General features: G+C 43.2%; 1 protein-coding gene across 1 annotated transcript in view; it reads left to right on the plus strand.

Moving 5' to 3' along the window:
* The window catches only part of LOC126260013 (putative serine protease K12H4.7), a 77,917-nt gene that overhangs the window by 21,460 nt on the left and 33,463 nt on the right, over window positions 1–22,994 (plus strand). Inside the window, exon 4 of the mRNA XM_049957174.1 lies at window positions 6,498–6,733. Coding sequence (XP_049813131.1) covers window positions 6,498–6,733 — 236 coding nt within the window. The remainder of the gene's footprint in view (window positions 1–6,497; window positions 6,734–22,994) is intronic.

Below are 22,994 nucleotides of genomic sequence, written 5' to 3' on the forward strand. Positions count from 1 at the left end.
TGGAGGTTAACCCACGCGTCACTATTTTATGTCAAGTTTTCAGACGGGATTTCCAGGATTGTGCCAAAAGTGAAGCCCAAGGCTGTCAGCAAAGCGAAATTTACGCCGACTGTTATGTATACAGGACTCTCAGCAGTTTCAACCCCATTACCAAGAAAGGGTCCTAACTAAGTATTCAGATGGCACAAGATTTTAAGTTGGAAGAGTGGAAGTGGAAGACAAATCTCCTGAGGCGAGATCTTAAACCTCAAAAATGGATAGCAATGTGGAAAGAGTGAGCTGTCCTATGATAATTAGATAGTCAACTGACGCTGAGAATGAGCAGTAGAGAGTTAAATTGACTTTGTTTATACCTTGTGCAATTTTAGCACAGGATGTAGACATCCGACAAGTGTAACTTCATGACTGGGTAGAAAATAATTGGAAGGATGTACATACCGACTTTCTCGATTGCCTTCAGAGGAAGCCAAAATTTTTCAGTTGTGTTATCTTTTCCAACTTTTTCCCTAGCGCCTGTTCTGTCAAGTACAGAAATCGGCAAATTTTATTTCATCATTTAACTCCGTGGCCGGTTGCCCTTCCTTGCATCACAGTTATTAAGATAACCTACAGGTATGCACACACGATACCTATTTTTGACGTGCGCAATCACAGACTCACGAGAATAAAATGGCACACACAAAAATTTGTTGAAAGACCGCATGTACACATGGGCGTTCTCTTGTTCACGTGTTACCGCACTGCATAGTCTGTTATGAATCCACTTCTTTACTTGAGTTGCGTTTAGTGTGAAGAAAAGGTGACAGAAAAAGAAAACGCAAAAGCTACTGTTGGTAAAGAAGGTTCTAATAACAGAGTTACGAGAAATACCGAAGGATGGCAACGTTTTGTTTGTAAATTTCAGAAGGAGGTCACAGCGACATTTCATATTTTCTGCTTGGAAAACTGCACCGATGAGGCTGTCAATAAAATGTCATTAGCTACTAACCAGCGACTTATAAACCAGTTTGAACTACTTATTCCACTTTTGAAAACAAAATATTTCAGCGACTATTCCTGAAACTGTTAAATTCTTAAGAGGGGGTTCCTATTCGAGAATGTTAATTAACTTTTAATGCGTCTTTTGATTCAATCATGAAAGATGATGTGTAGATTAACATATTCGGACTCGATAAATCTGGGAATTTCATAGACGCCAACATCCACTTGAACGGACGTTATGTTTTTCAATTTTGTATTTTTTGCATCATTAGTGTACTTCATTTTTGTTTCTAATAGTTTGTTGGGTAGCTACATATACCCCATCATTTCTTTTGTTAAGATGTCTGGCTCCACTGTTTCTATGCTTCTAAGGCGCGAAAATATGAATATTAGGCCACTGTTTTCATACATACCTTTCATAAATTTCTGGCTTATTTTCTTTTTTTATACTTCGAAACGTACTGTAACTTTACAGTAATATGATCGGAGACTTTATCTGAGGCTTGACGCTCAGGGCATCATATGTCAAATTTTTATTCAAATAAGCGGTATTCCATATGAATTTTCTTTGTCTGTGATCATGTATAAACTTAAGCGTGCTTCCTTTGGAGTCACCAGACATTATTGCAAACAAATCGCTTCAGATTGTGAGCTCAACGCATTATACAGTGAAACTCTCATTGACCCCAGCTGCCTGTCATCTACTACAAACGTAAGGATTCTCACCGAATCCGGGCAGCAATTTACTCCACTCACTTCCTGCATTTCCAGGAAATCATGCTTGCACTAACGTGCAAGCATAGTTGTTCTATTAGAAATTTATGCATACGCGCGAAGTTGAACACCAAAAAGGCATCGTGCGGAATCACCTTAGGGGAGACAAGACTTGTGCACTAGCTATCAGCGAATCGTGGGTAATTGCTTGTGTACCGTGTTCTCTGAGGCACACTTGTGGAAAAAGTCCAGCATTTGCCGAAACGAATGCGAGAAACCGCCTAAAAACCGCAGTCAGCCATCTCTGTGTACCTCCCACGGCCCTTAATAAACCGCGCGGATGCGATTCGTGATTGGCTCACCTCCCTGTCTCGCAAGATAGCTCACTGCGCGTTTCTCAGTACGAGCAGTTTTTTTTTTCAGTCATATTTCACAGAGTCTGAGGCAAGTATTTTCGATTGCATGCTCTAGATCGAAAGCCAAAGTCGAGACTGGCACACAGCAAGTCTCCCCGCCCTCAGTAAGCAATAATGAGTAAATCCAAAATCAAATGAATATTTGTTTGGTTTCCGACAGAGGATAGTCCAGAAAGCATTTGCACCTTCAGGATAAACTGTGTACAAATTTTTATCGAAAAATCTTGAAAGCCTCAAGCTGAAGTACGCAAGTGTAATGTCAGATATTGCACGCACCTGAGTACTACAGCGTGACGATGTACCCTGTCACTCGGCAGTCTTCAAAAACCAATTTTTGGCAAGAAAAGGCGTTTCAGTGGTTCCTCGGCTATTCGAGTAATCTGATTTCCCATGACTTCTTTTTAATTCCCTGGCCCAAAATATACTTGAATCGGCTTCACTTTGTGCTCAGGATACATGCAGAGGGACATAACTGACGAACCGGAAGGAAAAAAGTCTCCTTTTTTCCGTACACAGCTTTTAATATATGTTTTATTGTAGAAAAGTAAATCGAAGTTAAGACACCCTAAATTTACAGTATAGGACTTACAGTATAGGACATCACTGTGTTGAAGGCCAGCTGCAGCGGGGTATGATGCAGCCACACGTGTCAAAATACAGAGTCCGCCAGAAAAATGTATACACTTTGTTATGCTCTGTCCAGATATCGCTATTGTCGTTCGATTTGAGTTACGAGTCTGTTGTAGTGAGCCGACCTGAGTGGCCGTGCAGTTCTAGGCGCTACAGTCAGGAGCCGAGTGACCGCTACGGTCGCAGGTTCGAATCCTGCCTCGGGCATGGATGTGTGTGATATCCTTAGGTTAGTTACGTTTAATAAGTTCTAATTTCTAGGTGACTGATGACCTCAGAAGTTAAGTCGCATAGTGCTCAGAGCCATTCTGTTGTAGTGTGGTCTTTGGCTCGATAGATGATAGTATCTCACACTTTCATCTCGGTATTGAGAAAACAAGATGGCTGGAGCACGCTTGACATGCGAGCAACGAAAATGTATTGTGAAGTGGTTTTTCAAATTTGATTATGCCGTTGAAGTGTAACATCAGTGGAGTCGGGAGTTTGAAACAGAACCACCAAACCGTCTAGCAATTAAAATGGTTCAAATGGCTCTGAGCACTATGGCACTATGGGACTAACTAACCTAAGGACATCACACACATCCATGCCCGAGGCAGGATTCGAACCTGCGGCCGGCCGGGGTGGCCGAGCGGTTCTAGGCGCTACAGTCTGGAACCGCGCGACCGCTTCGGTCGCAGGTTCTAATCCTGCCTCGGGCATGGCAGTGTGTGATGTCCTTAGAAGTTAAGTCCCATAGTGCTCAGAGCCATTTGAACCATTTTTTTCGAACCTGCGACCGTAGCGGTCGCGCGGTTCCAGACTGAAGCGCCTAGGACCGCCCGGCACACTGGCTGGCTAGCAATTAAACGCATCATTGACAAGTTTCAGTTGCATGGAACGATTTGTGATATTCACAAAGGAAGATCAGGAAGACAACGTACAGCTACAAGTCGTGCTTCGACGGCTCTCGTTTTGGAAACGTTTGTTACTTCTTCACAGAAGTCTGCTACGCAATGTGCACGTGAATGGGGGTTAGCAGTACAAGTGTACGAAGAATTCTCAAAGCTGCAAAGTGGAAAGTTTACATTCCACGAGTACTGCACGCGATTAATGATGACGATCCTGATCGCCGAAAGCAATTTTGCGAATGGTAGCAGCAAATGGAAACTGACGACGAACAGTCTGTGACAAATATAGTGTGGAGTGAAGAGGCACAATTTAAACTTAATGGAACCGTGAATCGGCATAACAGCACCGGAAAATCCGCATGTCTATGTGGATAAAGCGGTCAATCTACCAGGCTTTCATGTGTGGTGTGGACTATCATCTAGTGCTTAGTAGGACCCTTTTTCTTTGATGCTACTTTCACTGAAGAAGTGTACCTGGAAATGTTACGCTCATCAATTTTGCCAGGTATACATGCGCTTTATGGAGCTGATGAAGAGGTGTACTACCAACAGGACGGGGCGCCACCGCACTACCACCTTGTCAATTCGAGCTTTCCTGGATCACAATTTTCCGGGGGATCGGATTGGACTAAGAGGACCCACTGAGTTCCCTCCATGGTCGCCAGATCTAACACATATGGACTCGTGGAGAACTGTGAAAGATAAGCCACAGCCGCTGGAGGAATTTCGCCAGGAGATTACAGCGACATGTGCAGCGATCTCCACTGTAACATTGACTGACGTAGTTGCGGCGACCGATCGTCGTTCTGTTACGTGTGTAGCCGCCAATGGTGAACATTTTGAACATTTAAAGTAACAATGTGCTATACTGAATATTGTACAACATGTCTGCATCGCGGGGTAGTCGCGAGGTCTATGGCGTCTTGTCACGGTCCGTGTGGCTGCCCACGTCGGAGGTTCGAGTCCTCCCTCGGGCATGGGTGTGTGTGTTGTCTATCGCGTAAGTTAGTTTAAGTTAGATTAAGTAGTGTATAGGCTCAGGGACCGATGACCTCAGCAGTTTGGTCCCCTAAGACCTTACCACAAATTTCCAAATTTGCAACACGTCTGATGAATTGTAAAATGTAAAATAAACACTTAAGTAATACTTTCGTTCCTTAAAGCGTGCTTACGTTTTTCTGGTGGACTCTGTAGAGAGCTATTCCTAAGTGCCTCTAGGATTCCAGAAGATGACTGGGTGAAAACTACAACACATACAGAAAAATAACACATATCAGAGGACAAGTTTTAACTCATACACTGATAAACCAAAACATTATAATCACTGCACACCGCGACGCTGGATGCCGCCTGGTGGAGCTGCGGGCACATGACGCGATAACAAACATATGTAAGTGGAACAGACACGGACGGGGCATCACCCTAGCAAAGATACGAAAATCCATTGAAATAAGCGACTCTGACAAACGGGAGATTTATTATTACTCCGAGCCTGTGAACAAGTAACTCGAAAACGGCGAAGCTGGTCGAATGTTCACGTGCTACTGTCGTGAGCATCTGCGTAAAGAGCTAGGAGGACAGTGAAACTACCACTAGGTGCTAAATGGTTGGACGTTTACTATTATTCACAGAACGTGGGATTCGGAGGCTTGTATACTCTTTAAAGTGGGACATATGGTTATCTGTGGCATCTCTGCCAAGAGAGCACAATGCTGGTGCACGCAGAAGTGCTTCGGAGCACTCTGTTCATCGTACATTATTGAACGTGGACCTCTGCAGCAGACCGCCCCTACGTGTTCAAATGTTGATCCAACGACCATCGCTAATTACGATTGCATTTGGCACGAGACCTTCGGGATTCGACCATCGATCAATGGAGGAAACGTATCGGCTCTTCGAGTGATCACATTTTTGCTGACGGCGTCGTGCCGTCTCCACAAACGTCGTCATCAAGGTGAATGGCGGCTCGAAACGTGCAGCGCGCAACGGTCGCAGGCTCGTGGGAGGAGTAATATGCTATGGGAGACATTCTCCTGCGCCTGCATGGGACCTGTGGCTGTAATCGAAGACACGTTGAAGCTGCGAACCACCTGCATTTCTTAATGCTCTATCTCTTCTCTGATGGGGATTTCATCTTTCAGCAGTATAATTGTCCATGTCTCGGAGCCAGGATCATTACAGTGAACGTACGTTGATGTCTTGGTGAGCAAATTCGCCTGAATTAAATCCTGTAGTATCCATCTGGGCCACCATCGGGCGCCATCGACGCCAACGTAAATTAACGGCCCGTTATTTGCGCCAATTATATTACCTGTGCACAGACATCTAATGCTACATACATCAACAAACCTACCAACAAACTGTCGGATCAATGAAATACAGCATCAGTGATGTACTTTGTACCAAAGAGGGAGAAACAAATTGTTAAACAAGTGGTCATCATGTTTTGGCTCATCAGTGTACTACAGGTGTTCAATGCGGCGGCGATTTGTGACGTGGGGAAAGTCAAAATGCGTGTGCAAGTCATTGTGGCGCGGTAACAGCAGCCCGCTTTGGTAATCATTTCATTCAGTTTCCTTTCTGCAGCCGTGTACTAAGATGATGCGGCAATACAGAGTGGATGAGATGTCTACATGTTCTGGCATGCCTATCCCTACTGGAGCAACTGCGTCACAGCGCCTATTATAGATCGAAACTTGGGGAATTGCTCCATTCACTGATACGCATCATTTTTCTGTGTGTCTTCTGAAACCCTGTATTTTATCGAAACACTAGAAACATTTATTGTCAAAGCACTGTCTGTATCTCATTCCCAGATACGACAACGAGACTAAATCATTCCATTCGTTTATCCCTGCTTCTGCAGCGACACGAGCGCGGCGAACCTGCGCTACCTGAACTCGACGCAGGCGCTGGAGGACCTGGCGTACTTCATCCGGCAGCAGCGCCAGGAGAACCCTCAGCTGGGCGCCGCCAAGTGGGTGGTGTTCGGCGGCTCGTACGCCGGCAACCTGGCCGCCTGGGCGCGCCTCCGCTACCCGGACATCATCGACGGAGCCGTCGCCTCCAGCGGACCCGTCCTCGCACAGGCCAACTTCCCAGGTAACCTTCTGGACGCTAGCAATAACTGCCTGCGTGGTTATGATTTTTAGTTTGGTATTTCAAATTTCAGGAGTGCTTTCGGGATTCAGAAAAGAGTATTCAAGTGATATTTCTTCCAATTTTTTGGTATTTTCAGCAAGTAGAAAGACAAGTGTAAAACTACACATATATTGTACTGATCTTAACTGAGAAATTGAGTAGAGAATGGGGCCACCACAGGCTCGGCACAGTGATTGAGGAACTTATATGCAAGCGGACCCATATTGGGCACCAAAATGTAGTAAATTTAACTGATGAATGATAAATATATGGAAACATTTGTGTTTATTATTGCGACGTAAAATTTACAAACCTCAAGCCAGTCATAAAAGGTAATCACAAGAAAACGCAAACACAGCCTTGTAGCTCACAAAGATTTATTACACCTATCCCCAAAAGCAGTTTTACAAAATCTTTTACAAAACCGGCATTCCAATAGCCACCAATAACAAATATAATTAAAAACCTTACACAGTCTTCGCAAGAGTATATGGAATGAAACAAGTTAAGTAAAGATCCTTACTTTTAACTAAATAACAAATAGCCCAAGGTAAATATAGATGACAAGCATAATTGCCAACAAATTTAACAGGAATTTACCGAGACGAAATCCCCATTGGTAAAACAAGCAACAGGACAGAATATTAAATAGCAAATTTTAAGTAAAAGAGCAAATTTCCCAACGGAAACCTTAGTCCAATAGACAGATCATAAAACAACGGGATTCCACCAATTATATAGTGACTTATTCCACTGAACTCACTCGTGGAATCCCTTTGAAGTATGATAACAATATTTAGGTATAAACACAGTTATCTTAATAGTCAGTTTAAGCTCCACGCAACAGCAGGTACACCCCAACGGATGACCCACCCTGATACAAGAGTGACCAAAGTACTAGGAACAGGGAACGCACCTTGGCGCAGCCTGAACACATTAACGACAGGAATCTCCAAATAATTGCAAGAGAGAATACTCAACTTCTGTCAAATGCTGGGGCGAGCAGCGACTCTGACAGGATACAGCCAAGTAGCGCCGAGCGTCAGCAAGACGAAGCTGGCCGAGCTAACGCAGTCCGAACATATTTCAACTAATGCGCCGCCCCCTATACTGGTCAGTCTGGAACTGATTGAGCCAGCCGCACGTAGCACACTGGAACACTTAAAAAAAAAAAAAAAAACAGGGCAGACAACCAAACCAAATGACACAACACAAACTATCTTATTTCAGAGTTACGGCCCCTTTTAAATTTAATACCCTTATCACTTGCAAGACCTCAAACAAATAGCATGGAAAATTATTCACTTCTAACAGCTCATAATCTTTTACTCTTACAGGCAGACCCCAATAAAAAGCCTACGGTCTGGAGAAGTTAATGGCCTGTCGAACCCAGAGCGTAAAAACCAATAATACAAGACACCAAAGTCACGGCCCCTTCAAACGAAGACCACAGAATAATTCATAAGATACACAAGTAAAATTACAAGCACACTGTGTTAACACTAAACATGGCCTGCGCACTATTCTAGAATGTCTCATGCAGCCTTCTCACTACTGACGGAGCAGTGTTTTACACTCTTGACACCACTACTCAACATACACCGGAACCGAGGCTGAATTCTGTATTTCCGCCACGGCTGGGATAATCACGTACAAATTACTGTTTCCGGCTGTGAACACAAATTATGATCAGCTTGATCACAAAGCACAACTTCAAAGAAAAAGCACTAACCCACCGTTAGTAGCATCAAACGACGAGAATCCACACATAGGTATCCAGCATCAGGTAGTACTGTACCATATACACACTTGCTGGTGCATGGGAGGCCATCACCAGCCCTCCGCCAACACATTCCTCAAATCATAACACAGAAGCGCGAGCAATCGATGCTCCCCCGTAATGGCCACTCCAAGACTCGCCAACACAACATATGACCAAGCAATGGGCAAGCACGACCACTAGAGCCCCGGAGCAGAAAACCAAGAGACCACAGCCGGAAGTGACGCGATTAAATAGCGACCGGAAGAGGAAAACCAAAGAGAAAATGGGCATAACAGAACGAACGGCATTGCTGCCCCTACTAGATAAGAGAATCAATGGCGCCAGCGACTCCCCCACCTCTCCACTATTATTATGTCTTTCCTTTCTCAGACGTTATGCCTGGTTAAAAATGGAAACTGACGCGGACCTTGATCAAACTGTACAATATATATATTACATTGCATTTAGGAACTTCCGGGTAATTGAACATGTATCAATAATTACAGATTTCTGTAGTTGTATATATACGTTTGGATGTGGCTGTATTGCGTTGATGTACTGGTGGAAATTGTGTGGTATGACTCCTGTAGTTGACAGTATAATTGGTATAATGTCAACTTTATCCAGATGCCACATGTCCTTGACTTCCTCAGCCGGTTGGATGTATTTTTCAATTTTTTTCTCCTGTTTTCTTCTGTATATTTGTTTGTATTGGCTATGGATATTTCGATTAGTTGTGTTAATTTCTTCTTTTTATTGGTGAGTATGATGTCTAATTTGTTATGTGGTGTTGTTTTATCTGTTATAATGGTTCTGTTCCAGTATAATTTGTATTCATCATTCTCCAGTACATTTTGTGGTGCATACTTGTATGTGGGAACGTGTTGTTTTATTAGTTTATATTGTATGACAAGTTGTTGATGTATTATTTTTGATACATTGTCATGTCTTCTGGTGTATTCTGTATTTGCTAGTATTGTACATCCGCTTGTGATGTGATCTACTGTTTCTATTTCTTGTTTGCAAAGTCTGCATTTATCTTTTGTGGTATTGGGATCTTTAATAATATGCTTGCTGTAATATCTGGTGTTATTGTTTGATCCTGCATTGCAATCATGAATCCTTCCGTGTCACTGTATATATTGCCTTTTCTTAGCCTTGTTTTGGATGTGCTTTGATCGATGTGTGGCTCTGTTAGATGATATGGGTGCTTGCCATGTAGTGTTTTCTTTTTCCAATTTACTTTCTTTGTATCTGTTGCTGTTATATGAACTAAAGGGTTGTAGAAGTGGTTATGAAATTGCAGTGGTGTAGCCGATGTATTTATATGAGTGATTGCTTTGTGTATTTTGCTAGTTTCTGCTCGGTCTATAAAGAATTTTCTTAAATTGTCTACCTGTCCATAATGTAGGTTTTTTATATCGATAAATCCCCTTCCTGCTTCCTTTCTGGTTAATGTGAACATTTCTGTTGCTGAATGTATGTGATGTATTCTATATTTGTGGCATTGTGATCGTGTAGCCGGCCTGTGTGGCCGAGCGGTTCTAGGTGCTACAGTCTGGAACCGCGCGACCGCTACGGTCGCAGGTTCGAATCCTGCCTCGGGCATGGATGTGTGTGATGTCCTTAGGTTAGTTAGGTTTAAGAAGTTCTAAGTTCTAGGGGACTGATGACCTCAGAAGTTAAGTCCCATAGTGCTCAGAGCCATTTGAACCATTTTTTTGAACCATTGTGATCGTGTAAGTGTATTGAGTGCTTCTAGTTCTGTGTTACTCCACTTCACTACTCCAAATGAATAGGTTAATATTTGTATAGCATAAGTATTTATAGCTTTTGTCTTGTTTCTTGCTGTCAATTCTGTTTTCAGTATTTTTGTTACTCTTTGTCTATATTTTTCTTTTAGGTCTTCTTTAATATTTGTATTATCTATTCCTATTTTTTGCCTGTATCCTAGATATTTATAGGCATCTGTTTTTTCCATCGCTTCTATGCAGTCGCTGTGGTAATCCAATAAGTAATCTTCTTGTTTAGTGTGTTTTCCCTTGACTATGCTATTTTTCTTACATTTGTCTGTTCCAAAAGCCATATTTATAAAATTGCTGAATGCTTCTGTTATCTTTAGTAATTGGTTGAGTTGTTGATTTGTTGCTGCCAGTAGTTTTAGATCATCAATGTATAGCAAATGTGTGATTTTGTGTTGGTATGTTCCAGTAATATTATATCCATAATTTGTATTATTTAGCATGTTGGATAGTGAGTTCGGAGCAAGGCAGAACCAGAAAGGACTTAATGAGTCTCCTTGGTATATTCCACGCTTAATCTGTATTGGCTGTGATGTGATATTATTTGAATTTGTTTGGATATTAAGTGTGGTTTTCCAATTTTTCGTTACTATGTTTAGGAACTGTATCAATTTAGGATCTACTTTGTATATTTCCAATATCTGTAGGAACCATTAGTGGGGTACACTATCAAAAGCTTTTTGGTAATCAAAGTATGTGTAGTGTAGCGACCTTTGTTTAGTTTTAGCTTGATATGTCACCTCTGCATCTATTGTCAGTTGCTCTATACATCCTCGTGCTTCTTTGCAGCAGGCTTTTTGTTCTTCATTTATAATTTTGTTCTGTGTTGTATGTGTCATAATTTCTGTGTAATGACTGAAGTTAATATTTTGTATATAGTTGGTAGGCATGTGATGGGGAGGTATTTTGCTGGGTTTGCTGTGTCTGCTTGATCTTTAGGTTTCAGATAAGTTATTCCTTGTGTAAGTGTATCAGGGACTGTGTGTTGGTCTGCAATGTACTGTTAAATAATTTAGTTAGATGTGAATGCGTTGAAATGAACTTTTTTAGCCAGAACTTTGCTATTTTATCTTTTCCAGGGGCTTCCCAATTGTGCGTAGAATTAATTGCTTGGGTGACTTCGTGTTGCAAAATTATCACTTCAGGTATTTGTGGTATCATCTTGTATGTGTCTGTTTCTGCTTGTATCCACCGTGCATGCCTGTTATGTTGTACCGGGTTTGACCATATGTTGCTCCAGAATTGTTCCATGTCTGTTATGTTTGGTGGATTGTCTATTTTAATGTGTGTGTTATCTATTGTCTGATAAAATTTCTTTTGGTTTGTGTTGAATGTTTGGTTTTGTTTCCTTCTATTTTCACTTTCTTTTATCTTCTAAGTCGTTTGGCCAATGCTTGCAATTTCTGCTTCTTTTCATCTAATTGCTCTATCGCTTCTTGTTGTGAGATTTTACCTAACCTCTTTCGTTTTTTGTGTGATATTTCATTTCTTATAAATTGTGTTAGCTGTCCGATGTCTTTTCTCAGTTTTTCTATTCTGATCTGTTGCCTGTGTTGCCATGCTGGTTTTGTGGGTTTCTTCTGTGAGTTGGTTGGTTCTGATCTCTACCTAGTGTGTATATTTAGTGTAGTGAGTACTCCTATATAAACCAGTAGTTGTAACTCTTCCATAGTTGTATTTTCATTTATTTTGTTGTGTATGATTGTGTTGATAGTTGTTATTGTTGTTTCGACTTGAGGGTTATTTTCGGGTCTATGCAAGAATGGTCTAATGTCTGTATTTGTGTCTTTGTATTCTATATATGTCAGCTGAAATTTTTCTTCTATATCTAACATGTGTGTCACTTCGTGTTCTATTTGTGCTTGTTCTGGTGGCTGTCTTAAGATTTTGTTTTCCTCTGATTGTTTAACTGATGCGTGTTGTTCTTTGTTTGTTAGCTCTGGGATGTTTGAGTCCATTACTGTATTTTCTTCTTCTTCTGATTGCACGTTATTTTGCTCCAATATTTGTTGTAGTTGTTGTTTGATGTTTTCTAATTCTGACTGGGGTATCCTGTTATTTTTGATTATTACACGGATCTGATCAGCTAGTCGTTGTTCTGTTAAAAATTTTAATTCTGGGTATCTGGTAATAAATGTTGTGTATACTTCTGATCTGTATCCAGTTGTGTTGGTTCCTAAGTTTGTTGCTTGGTAATAACAGAACATGAGGTGTCGGTTAACTTCATCTGACCATCTTATTCTCTGTCATTGTTTTCCTTCTAGAGTGGTTGCAGGAAGCATATCCTGCAAAACATCTCTATTTGGATTTAAATCCTTTCCCGTGTGGCTAGCAGTGTCGTTACCATTGTGGACGAGCATGGGGTTCAAGCGTCGTCCCCGACCATGTCAGCGCTAGTGCGAGGCTTCATTAGTTCTGCACTGAACCAACTAATCACACTAAAAGGGGGGTTAGCCCTATTAGTGGTTTGTTCTTTTCGTCGCCTTTTACGACTGGCAGAACATACCGGAGGCCTATTCTTTTCCCAGGCCTCCACGGGGTTTATTATTATTATTATTATTAACACATCAACAATACAAATGTACTATCAGGAACGATTTTATTGGGCATAGGCACTGAAGGTTGAGTGTGAAAGAAATAGCAAAAAGACTAATCTCGTCGTCAGTGACAAACAAACCCTGATAGTTTGAAGATACGCAGAATGCGTATTTCTAATACCCAAGAGAACAAACTTAGTACTAATGTGAGCAGACTCGCGAAATAAATAGAAATACTGATACAACAACACTTTCCTAAAATTTAGTACAACGAAAAATGTGGAGCCTAGCTATCTTATCACGATCTGAACAAGTGTTAACTTTCCGCCTCTTTGTCTTCAGCTGTGCAGTATGCTGTGTAACCGCTGTGTACATACACTGGTCAACCATGACATTAGGATCACCGAACACTATCGATACGAACTAGTCCAGGCCATAGCATCAACACCTGGCGAGGAATGACTGCTAGTCGGACACACGCACGGAGCTTGTAATATCAGTGAGCTTGCCGTCCGTGTGTGCAATGGGAAAGGCGCACCATCTATCTGAGTTTGAACGAGGGCAGATTGTGATGGCCTGGAGGCTCGCATTTCGGGAACTACACGACTTGTCGGGTGCTCTAGGAGTGCTGTGGTAAGTGTCTTCAACACGAAGCGAAACTAGGGTAAAACCACGTCCAGAAGTCGTGGGCTTGGGCAGCTACCCCTCATTACAGATGTCGGACGTGGTAAGCTGGGCAGACTGGTAAAGCAGGACAGGCGGAGAAATGTGCCGCACTATTATCAGACTTTAATGCTGGGCAGAGTGCAAGTGTGTCTGAACACACAGTGGACCAAACAATCCTAACTGTGGAGCTCAGAAGCCGCAAACCCCTGCATGTGTCAATGTTAACACCACAACATCGGCAACTACAACTGAAATGGGCACGTGACCATTGTCACTGGACGTCGGCAGAGCGGCGGAGCTCTGCATAGCCTGATGAATCCCGATAACTTCCTCATGCCAATGGAAGTGCGCGAATCAGTCGTCTTCCAGGGAAACAGCTCCTTGACACCTGTACTAGGAGAAGGAGACAAGCTGGCAGCGGCTTCGTTGCGTCTGCGGAACATTCACGTGGGTATCCATGGGCAAGGAGGAGCCCGCACAAGGCACCATGGTGGCCAAGGAGTACCGTACACTGGTTGCAGACCAGGTACACTCCCTCATGACGATTATGTTTCACGAAATCATCTGCATTTTTCAACAAGATGCAAGATAAAGAGCCTTGTCACAAGGCCAGGAATGTAAGGGAATTACGTGGCTTGTTGCGGCGGCGCGGTTCTTTCCGTCCCTTTACGACGAACCTGCACCTATCTGTGAACATTGTCTCAGCAGATCATCAATAGGTAAGACGAGTGATACCTATTGTACTTCGACGTGAACCAGGCTGCAATTTAAGTCACTAATCTACGTTTCGGGAGAAACACGAAATGAAAGTTTGGAAATTTTGTCGTCAATTAATATATTCTGAAACTTAGGTGAACAAGTATCACTGCCAAGCCCGTGCTAGTCTTAACCCAGTCACTCACAATCCCTTTCACTCAGCCGGCCGTGGTGGCCGAGCGGTTCTAGGCGCCTCAGTCCGGAACCGCGCGACTGCAACGGTCGCAGGTTCGAATCCTGCCTCGGGCATGGATGTGTGTGATGTCCTTAAGTTAGTTAGGTTTAAGTAGTTCTTAAGTTCTAGGGGACTTATGACCTCCGATGTTAAGTCCCATAGTGCTCAGAGCCATTTGACCCATTTGAACCCTTCACTCACGTTAGTAAGTTTATGGTGTTGCATTTCCCGAAAACGTAATAGCTACAAAAATACTGATTGTTTTAGATCGATAATGCTAGCCAAATATTAAGTCTGTCGGTACCAAATGCAGTCACAGATTTTAGCCACCGACCTGCTCAATACGCCACGCAGAATATACACTCCTGTAAATGGAAAAAAGAACACATTGACACCGGTGTGTCAGACCCACCATACTTGCTCCGGACACTGCGAGAGGGCTGTACAAGCAATGATCACACGCACGGCACAGCGGACACACCAGGAACCGCGGTGTTGGCCGTCGAATGGCGCTAGCTGCGCAGCATTTGTGCACCGCCGCCGTCAATGTCAGCCAGTTTGCCGTGGCATACGGAGCTCCATCGCAGTCTTTAACACTGGTAGCATGCCGCGACAGCGTGGACGTGAACCGTATGTGCAGTTGACGGACTTTGAGCGAGGGCGTATACTGGGCATGCGGGAGGCCGGGTGGACGTACCGCCGAATTGCTCAACACGTAGGGCGTGAGGTCTCCACAGTACATCGATGTTGTCGCCAGTGGTCGGCGGAAGGTGCACGTGCCCGTCGACCTGGAACCGGACCGCAGCGACGCACGGATGCACGCCAAGACCGTAGGATCCTACGCAGTGCCGTAGGGGACCGCACCACCACTTCCCAGCAAATTAGGGACACTGTTGCTCCTGGGGTATCGGCGAGGACCATTCGCAACCGTCTCCATGAAGCTGGGCTACGGTCCCGCACACCGTTAGGCCGTCTTCCGCTCACGCCCCAACATCGTGCAGCCCGCCTCCAGTAGTGTCGCGACAGGCGTGAATGGAGGGACGAATGGAGACGTGCCGTCTTCAGCGATGAGAGTCGCTTCTGCCTTGGTGCCAATGATGGTCGTATGCGTGTTTGGCGCCGTGCAGGTGAGCGCCACAATCAGGACTGCATACGACCGAGGCACACAGGGCCAACACCCGGCATCATGGTGTGGGGAGCGATCTCCTACACTGGCCGTACACCACTGGTGATCGTCGAGGGGACACTGAATAGTGCACGGTACATCCAAACCGTCATCGAACCCATCGTTCTACCATTCCTAGACCGGCAAGGGAACTTGCTGTTCCAACAGGACAATGCACGTCCGCATGTATCCGGTGCCACCCAACGTGCTCTAGAAGGTGTAAGTCAACTACCCTGGCCAGCACGATCTCCGGATCTGTCCTCCATTGAGCATGTTTGGGACTGGATGAAGCGTCGTCTCACGCGGTCTGCACGTCCAGCACGAACGCTGGTCCAACTGAGGCGCCAGGTGGAAATGGCATGGCAAGCCGTTCCACAGGACTACATCCAGCATCTCTACGATCGTCTCCATGGGAGAATAGCAGCCTGCATTGCTGCGAAAGGTGGATATACACTGTACTAGTGCCGACATTGTGCATGCTCTGTTGCCTGTGTCTATGTGCCTGTGGTTCTGTCAGTGTGATCATGTGATGTATCTGACCCCAGGAATGTGTCAATAAAGTTTCCCCTTCCTGGGACAATGAATTCACGGTGTTCTTATTTCAATTTCCAGGAGTGTATATCTTTTCTTGTCACAAAATTCACTTAAAAATTCCGAAATTTCTACACACATATAGGAATAATTATGCCGTCACTTTCCAACACTTTTGATGTATGAAACACTGCTAGATCCGGCAACTTATCATATCCATCGGAACTACTACTGCACACGTCCTATCTCTTTCATGGCTAGGCTTCGACTCCTCTCTAGAATACTCTCAGTCTTCTCTACCAGCTGAGAAAGGCGCGCGAAGAACATTGCTTTACCATTGGTCAGTTTACTCAACAGCCAATAGCAAAACAACATTCTCCCGCATCAGTCCACGCTTTTCATCAATAACCAATCGCAAAATAGTAAACCTAACGACTGCACTTTTTACCGACGTAATTATCTGATATGCTCAAGCTTTGTTTATGCATAAAGTTATTTACTATTGTTATTTATACCTGAATTAACTTTCCCTTTACCATAAACTTACTTTACAAATTTATTCTACAAAAATCCCCTTTCTTCATATCCATACTTCTTTGAAATGCTCCCACACTAAATCCTACTACATAATTCGTTAAACAATTATCTTCATATTAACATTAAGCCACATTCACGCATCATTCATACTGATAAAAAACATTTATAACATTTTACATACACAAAAAGAAATAATAACACTTTATGAAAAAACTAGAACAATTTATGAAAAACATTCTATTACTTTAGTGCACTCTAGTGGTCACAATCAAAACTAAAATCACAGTCCTCCTATCCAATACTGTCCTCTATCGGCTGATACATAAACTACGTGCGCGTCCAGTCTAGCGCCACCATCTGTCACTATCCAGCTCTCAGACACATCTTCCACTTAACCGCCTCCAAGGCAGATTCGTTATACGGCGCTACGCCTCATTGTGTGTACATTTGTGGTGCGAACTCCCTCCAGCGACCAACCAAGTCTTCATTGCTCCCAAGCCACGACGCGCCGCCCCTGTTATACGTGTCAAAGCTGGACATGCCGGCTATTGTACAGGTGGTCATTATGTTCTGGGTGACCAGTATATGTATTCTGAAAGCATAAAATAGCCAAGAGTGATCATTTAAAATCCTAATGCCCGTCATACGTAACATAGTACTAGAAAAGTTACGTGATACAACACGAAGTCTCGCAGCAGCAGTCGTAGTCAAGCACACGATGAACAATTGTTTTCAGCACCGGAAATCTAACTACTTATTATTTTTTATAATTTTCGGTGCCAGCTATGCAGTCGAGAGGCTTTTCATCAAAGTGGCTGTGACTAGCGTAGTTAACTTATGTGAGACAACAAGAAATCGATCAGGCAGTGTAGCACTTTCAAGTAGATGAAATACGAAGAGTGATACGGTTCTGGGCGAAATCAGTTCAAAGGAAGAGAATTTAGCAAGCAAGACATTAACTTTAGATGCAAGAGAGAACCTTCACAGCCCCATAGGCTTACGCCAACTCACAATTTTAAAATTCAAATTTCCAAACCAAAGCAATGCACTGTTCTGATTTCTTGAAAAATTAATCTTACAAGCCGGCTGTAGGGGCCGAGCGGTTCTAGGCGCTTCAGTCTGTAGCCGCGCGACCTCTACGGTCGCAGGTTCGAATCCTGCCTCGGGCATGGATGTGTGTGATGTCCGTAGGTTAGTTAGGACTGATGACCTCAGAAGTTAAGTCCCATAGTGCTCAGAGCATTTTTTTTAATCTTACGATTCAGGAGCGGTTAACATCTTTGAATTCATAATGGCACTGAGTGAATTAGAGAAATATGTGACACAATGACCAGCTTCGAAACAGTTCGTAAGAGGGGCACCTATTACTCTGCGGGAAACACGCAGCTGGGTACCTAATCGCAGAGTAATACAACCAAACACTTCCAAGATCACCCTGCCACGTGTAACTAACCTTCATTTAAAGTAAACAAATTAAGACAGCTACCTTCTCAACGCCGAAACGCAACACAAAGCGTCTCTTAGACTTTACCATATCAAGTCCGAAAAAAATTATCCAAGAATAATGACAAACTACTTCCAAACGAGAAGGACCACATATCTCACAACCGCCGTGAACAAGTGCTATCGGTTGAGAGCAAACCAACTGCTCAAGGACGTGAGTTTGCCGCAGTGTAATTGCTAAAGACCTTGTATCAATAGATCGAAACTACTTAGAGCAAATTCTCGTAGATTTTAGTTAATATAAGCATGGCATTTCACAAAGTGGCAAAATGTGCTGTGTAGAAATGAAAGTGCTGAGTAAACAGGCACCCCTCATCACGACTCAGTAATTGGGGAAGCTGGGGTGGGGGAGGGGACGAAGGAACCACTTTATCTCGTCACAACACGGAGTCAGTGTTAGGTGCAAGTATGGGCAGCAGATGCGATAGGTAGCGTTCTCTGGTCTCTAACGCCTTCCCTCTTTCGCTAGTTAGCAGTCGGCTTAATCCCTCCATGGAGACCCTGTCCGGCGGCCAACGCGTTGGTTTTGCCCACATACACGGTGTCTATTGTCTTCGATGATTAGCTTAACGGAGCAGCGTCAATGTAATGAACTGCCTGACAAAAAAAAAAAAAAATTACGCCCCAAAAGGATAGGAAGGAAACAAAATGAAACTTCACATGTTGAGAGTGTATGTGATGTTATTTCAGTGATTAGAAAACCGAGGAAAATCTTTAAACAATTTTGCAGTATGATCCCACTTATCAGTACGATGCTTAACCCACTCTGGCTTCGATGCACCGACAGATTCGCTTGGGAACGTTGTCATAAAACAGCTGTGTAGTGTCCTGAGACAAAGCAGTCCACTGTTGTTGTAACTGGTCCTTGATATCCTGTGATATCCTGGGTCACAGTTGACGTCCGAGCTGTTCTCGTACATGTTCTGTCGGGGACAGAACTGGGGATCTTGATGATCTCAGGAGTTCCTCAACATCATGCTGAGGGTTCTTAGAGAGACGTCGAGCGCGTGGACGAACATTGACTTTTTGAAAAATGCATCGTCATACTGTCGCATGAGACGATACACGCGAGGATGCAGAATATCCATGACGTAATGTTACGCCATCAGAGATGTCTCAGTCACTACCATCAGTGACGTGAGGTAATACTTGATGGCTCCCCACGCTATGATGCCATTAGTAACGTCGCTGTGCCTCTCTTAAACAGTGAAAGAATGGGACCTCTCCTCACTTCATCGCCATGCTCGCCGGCGGTACTCATCCGGAATCAGACGTCACTGCGATTCGTCATTGAACACAGTGTGACACATCCATCGACAGTCCGTGCTTCCCAGTCACGACACCACTAAGATGCGCTGTTAGTGTTGTGGTGCTACCTTTCCAACCATTGTTGTGGGATGGCACGCAGCGTTGCACACAGCCCATTACCTGGAATGGCAGATATAAACGTGAAGTGGTTACTATGTGTACTTGGTGTATAATACGGGAGCCTACTTTGTGGGAGTTAGTAATGGTCGACTGGGAGCTCGACGACAAATATGTCTGGCCTCACTTTCCCACGCAGTCCACCATATGGGCACTGTCACATATGAATGCCTAATATGCATATTGCGCGACTGACCAGTCAGATAAATGGAGACCGTCAACGAGCCTCTTTCAAAGTCTGTCAGGTGCTGATAACTCTGTCTCATATCAGTATGTGGCATCTCCGCATCCTTACCAGTGACCTCTCAATATCTAACGCCTTAACGGCTCTTACGTATCCTATCGGGCCTCATAATAACACTACACACGAATAACACAACGCAGTCTGCTGGATGTTGTACCTATTATAGAGAATTGCAGCTCTAATCATTTTCATACACGCTCACGTGTGCATATACAGTGTTGCAGTGACGTCCGATCATGTCGTCAGGGTGTTTCACATATTTTTCAGGTACCATATTTTGAAAGTGATACGCTCATTTGTTTCATACAGATATGGGTAAAAGCCATGAACGTACTAGAACTTTTATTCCACAATATTTCAATTTTTGCATGAAGATATCATGGTGTGTCACAAAACATTTTCAGCGACATTAATTACTGATTTATTGACTACAGCAAGTCATCTTTCAAGATAAATCTAACCTGTTTAGCTGAAAGGCCTTTTTGAAATTAAAACTGTTTGCTTACTGTGTTTTTCTGTATTCAGTGGTTACAAAGTCTACAGCACATAACTCTCTAAATTAAAAAAAAAAATATTGGCAAATATAAGAAGGGACGGTGATTCTTTGCTAGTGCTATCTTCATTAATCTTATTTTTATGAAGTGGTTTGACAACAGCATATTTAAGTCTGTCTGAGAAAGCAGCATTATGAATAAATTCTTTACAGAACTTAATTAGTATATAACAAATTTTATTATTTTACCACTTATTTATTACAACAAACTGAGCATTTTTTTACGATCTCTTAACATTCAACCCTTCTTTTGGAGATATGATATGTAGTTTCATTTGACAAAACTTGTTTTTGAGTGCGTCTTTTAGAAGCTTCAGGCTGTCTACTAAGGAAGTGTTACGACGTAAATTATACGACAGTGGCAGACAATGAAATGGGGTACACAATCAGATGTTTGCGGTACGTTCCTGTGGGACCAAACTGCTGAGGTCATCGGTCCCTAAGGTACTCACTACTTACTCTAACTTAAACTAGCTTACGCTAAGGACAACACACACACCCGTGCCCGAGGGAGGACTCGAACCTCTAGCGAGGGTAGCCGTGCAAACCGTGGCAAGAAGGCGCAGATCGCGCGGCTACCCCGCGCTGCAGATGTCTAAAATTTCAAGAATGGGATCATGAGAAATATCATCTCATGAAATGGAAAACTAGGATACCACAAAGTGACGACACACATCAGAGTGAATGCAGGGATCCTACTCTAAAAACTGAGACGACAATATACACCTATATCCAGGAAGTCACCTTGTGGTGTGTGGTGGAGGACACTTTGTGCACCACTGTCACTTCCCCGCTTTCTTGCTCCAGTCGCGAATGGTTTGTGGGAAGAACCATTGCCAGTAAGCCTACATGCGGGCTCTAATCTCACGGTCTTTTCGCGAAATATACTTAGAACAAACCAATACATTTTTGACTCTTCTAGGAATCTACGCTCTCGAAACATTAACGGTAAACCACAATAGGCTGATAAGCCACCCGAATGAAAAGTTTGGACTCTTTGTGCAAATCAGTATTCAAATAACTTCTTCTCGGGCATCTCTGGGTCCTCGTCTCGCTGATTGTTCCTTAGGCTACCTGCTCCGCCATTTTGTTGATATTGTTCCATCCAGAATTTTCCATTGCATCTTCTTCAACACTGCAGGACTCAGTTTGCAACCTCAACAAATGATCAGTCGGCCCTGGGTACCATTACCTAATAGTTTTCCTGCAGAAACCTAGAATTTTCGGCCTTCCGAGTCGGAAAGTACCTTGGCGGCAGCTGAAGTGTAGCAAGGGAACTCCCGCACTGTTTCGCGTTGCGGCATTTAACACTGTGGTCTGCAGCTATCTTAGCCGCTTCCGTATCACATTTTCTTGTGTAAAGTGGCGAGAACTCCTAAAAGTGTTTATCTGAACTCCTGGGTTGTCAAGAAAGCTGAAACCCGGGGACAGATCCGCTTGTTTGCAAAGGGAGTGCCCGTGAGCTTTGCGGGCGTTTGGCGCTCGGCAGTCAGTCGTTAAACTGGACATCCCTTTCAGAGTGAAACAAACATTTCAGTTAAACAGTACCTGTCGGACTTTCGGGGGAAGTCTCACTACATCTACGAGTGGAGTAAGAGGAATTCTCTTATTCTGAGCACTTTGCAGTGAATTATTTCGCTATAAAAGATCGAAAATAATTTTTGAAGACGTTAGATGATCCAAAAGATGAATTGAAACTTTTTATTCAGCGAAAACAATTGGAAAACGTGTGTAATACAGTAACGAAAATTTTCAGCCAGGTAAGTATTTGCAAGAGATATAACTACTTAATATGGCTTCATGAAGATTGCACATTTCATGAATTCTCGGACCATTTTAATCCTACACTTGAAGAACGTTTACAGGACCTGTTAGAAAGCATTATGATTAAAATAATAAAAAAGTAATATTCGTAGGAACCAAAAGTCCTCATCATTAATGCAGAATCCATATTTTTGTTGGAAGTAACTAGGCCTTTCTCTTGACAGTGCGACGGTCCATGCCGCTGCCATGCATCACGTATGAATACATCTGAGCAATCCTTGTCACTCACTCTGCTAGAATCGTAACCAATCGATAACGTCATTCATGCTTTGATTAACATTTAGGTGATTAATCTCATATTAAAAGGTGCGGACAGGAAAGAATCAGGTTTCCAGTGCAATTGTTTCATTTATTTTGCTTGAAACACGACAAGTTCGTATGGTACAGTGTGTTTCTGAAGTGGGAATCACCTGTCAATGGCAGGCATCTGAGGCGTTACATATCTCTTCGATGTTGACAAATAGGCAACCCGGGCACCATTTGTTACAAGAGAAAAGACCAATACAATGGAGTATTTACCCAAAATGATTTCTCGATTTTCTTACCTTATTGCTTTACAATAGGAACATTACCCAGGATATCAGACCACGCACATGCTTAACTCCAGTTCGTTTTCCACCTGGAATATAATTTCGTCAGGAACAATGAAGGTTAGCACTTATCGTCAAAACGAAATTTTCTTGTACTGCTGGTTGCATAATGTTTCCTAACACGCTCTATAAACTTGCTTCAAGTTCAGAGT

Source organism: Schistocerca nitens, chromosome 5 (assembly GCF_023898315.1).
Source record: "Schistocerca nitens isolate TAMUIC-IGC-003100 chromosome 5, iqSchNite1.1, whole genome shotgun sequence".
NCBI lineage: Eukaryota > Metazoa > Arthropoda > Insecta > Orthoptera > Acrididae > Schistocerca > Schistocerca nitens.